Below are 2500 nucleotides of genomic sequence, written 5' to 3'. Positions count from 1 at the left end.
GAAAATGTCACCAATATTAGGATCAGGGCTTTCAGTTAATTCCTTTGATTTGATTGCTGGAAAAACATCAAAACATCAAAACATCAAAACATCAAAACATCAAAACATCAAAACATCAAAACATCAAAACATCAAAACATCACTGCAATAAATTAAAATATCGATGATTTAAAGGAGATAATGTTGGTAAAAAAAGGTAAAAAAAGGCTCTTTTGAAACCTGATTTTACGGCTTTTAATACTCAAACAGAGAGACAGACAGGCAGAGAGACAGACAGGCAGAGAGAGAGACAGTTGTTATGGGCGTTGAGTGGCAGACCTGTGTCAAAATGTGACTAAAGAATTATTTGTTGCAGCTGTTTTTGTACTTTTACGTAAAGTTTTGAATGCCAGACTTTTGCTGTATTTTATTTTTATTTATTTTACTTTTGTAAAATATCTGTACAATCATTAATCCAATGTATCTTCAGATGTATGTAAAACAATACGATTTCTATTAGATATATATTCATATTTACACTATATCCTGGAAAGTCCTTGGTTAATTCCCCCAAAAATTCAGATTTTGTCACTAATTTCAAATAAATAATGTTTGGAAAAAAATAATAAAATATGCTCTTCTGAAAATCTAATTTTACAGCTTTTACTACTCAAAAAGTTGTCGTTTGTTTTATGGCAGTGAGTTGCAGAAACTGAACAAAAGATCTTTTTCTCGTTCACGTGGGCAGCGGTGGACGCACATGTTTAATTGACAGAAATCAATCAGTTAGTTCAGAGTGTGTTTAGACAGAGAGAGAGTGCTGGGGAGAAGCTCACACGTGGTTACTATAGATCGAAAATGTCACCAATATTAGGATCAGGGCTTTCAGTTAATTCCTTTGATTTGATTGCTGGCAAAACATCAAAACATCAAAACATCAAAACATCAAAACATCAAAACATCAAAACATCAAAACATCAAAACATCACTGCAATAAATTAAAATATCGATAATTTAAAGGAGATAATGTTGGTAAAAAAAAGGTAAAAAAAGGCTCTTTTGAAACCTGATTTTACGGCTTTTAATACTCAAACAGACAGGCAGAGAGGCAGACAGGCAGAGAGACAGACAGGCAGAGAGGCAGACAGGCAGGGAGACAGACAGGCAGGGAGGCAGACAGGCAGGGAGACAGACAGGCAGAGAGAGAGACAGTTGTTATGGGCGTTGAGTGGCAGACCTGTGTCAAAATGTGACTAAAGAATTATTTGTTGCAGCTGTTTTTGTACTTTTACGTAAAGTTTTGAATGCCAGACTTTTGCTGTATTTTATTTTTATTTATTTTACTTTTGTAAATTATCTGTACAATCATTAATCCAATGTATCTTCAGATGTATTTAAAACAATACGATTTCTATTAGATATATATTCATAATGTAAAAAAAGGCTCATTTGAAACCTGATTTTACGGCTTTTACTTCTCAAAAAGTTGAGTTGTTTTTGGACGTTGCGTGGCAGAGATTCAGACCCTGTTTGTTTTCCTACAGACAGACGGGTCAATATGTTTAGGGTTTGGGTTCCTGTTCTCAGACAAAACATTGGTGCAAAACAAAGCGCTAAAAAAACAATAATATCTTTTGAAGTCGCGATTTACTACCGAACGAGTCTTACAGCGACACACACACACACACACACACACACACACACACACACACACACACACACACACACACACACACACACACACACACACACACACACACACACACACACACACACACACACACACACACACACACACACACACACACACACACACACACACACACACACACACACACACACACACACACACACACAGAGGAAAGGGAGGAACAATGAAGAGGAAGTTTTTCTGTTAATTTTCCAAAATGTCAAACATAAACTCAGTTGTTCGAGAGGAAAGATATCGACAGATCTTGCAAATCTTAATTTTTTTCTAAAAAGAAATATCTTTAAAAAAATAAAAATAAAAAGGTCTTTCTTCTCTGCATGTCATTCCCCTCTCTACCTCTCCACAGTGTCATTCCCCTCTCTACCTCTCCCCATTGTCCACTCTGTATCTACAACTGTGGAATTAAGGGGAAAAATCCCCCCACCAAAAAAAATATATAAAATCCTTAAAAAAATATTGAAAAAAAAAAATAATAATAATCTTGATAATAAAATAATAATTAAAACTCTTCATAATGAATCCTGCTGGACTGTGTGATCCTAGTTCCTCTTCCTGACAAAGTCCTTAGCTTCTCTCTGTAGCGTAGAGACGTCTTCCTTCCCGCTGTCAGAGTCTGGAGGGAGGTAGTCTGAGTCGTCTCCTGCCTCTGACAGAGAGTCGTTTATAAAACTGTCTTCATCTTCATCTTCATCTTCATCTGAACCTGATTTATCTGTGGGAGTTTTCCTCTCGGCAGCTGCGCGTCCTTAAAGAGGGAAAAAGACATAAAAGTGAAAAATGGAAATTTGAAACATTTCAAACGATACATTT

General features: G+C 36.0%; 1 protein-coding gene across 1 annotated transcript in view; it reads right to left on the bottom strand.

The window, feature by feature from the left end:
- Positions 1–1774: 1774 nt before the first annotated feature.
- The window catches only part of aplf (aprataxin and PNKP like factor), a gene marked incomplete at its 5' end in the record, with an annotated part of 14375 nt that continues 13649 nt past the window's right edge, over positions 1775–2500 (bottom strand). Inside the window, one exon of the mRNA XM_080029847.1 lies at positions 1775–2435. Coding sequence (XP_079885973.1) covers positions 2230–2435 — 206 coding nt within the window. The 3' untranslated portion in view covers positions 1775–2229. The remainder of the gene's footprint in view (positions 2436–2500) is intronic.

This window comes from Ammodytes marinus, assembly GCF_949987685.1.
Source record: "Ammodytes marinus genome assembly, chromosome: 6".
Classification (NCBI taxonomy): Eukaryota; Metazoa; Chordata; class Actinopteri; order Uranoscopiformes; family Ammodytidae; genus Ammodytes; species Ammodytes marinus.
This window is presented reverse-complemented; position numbering and strand designations above follow the sequence as displayed.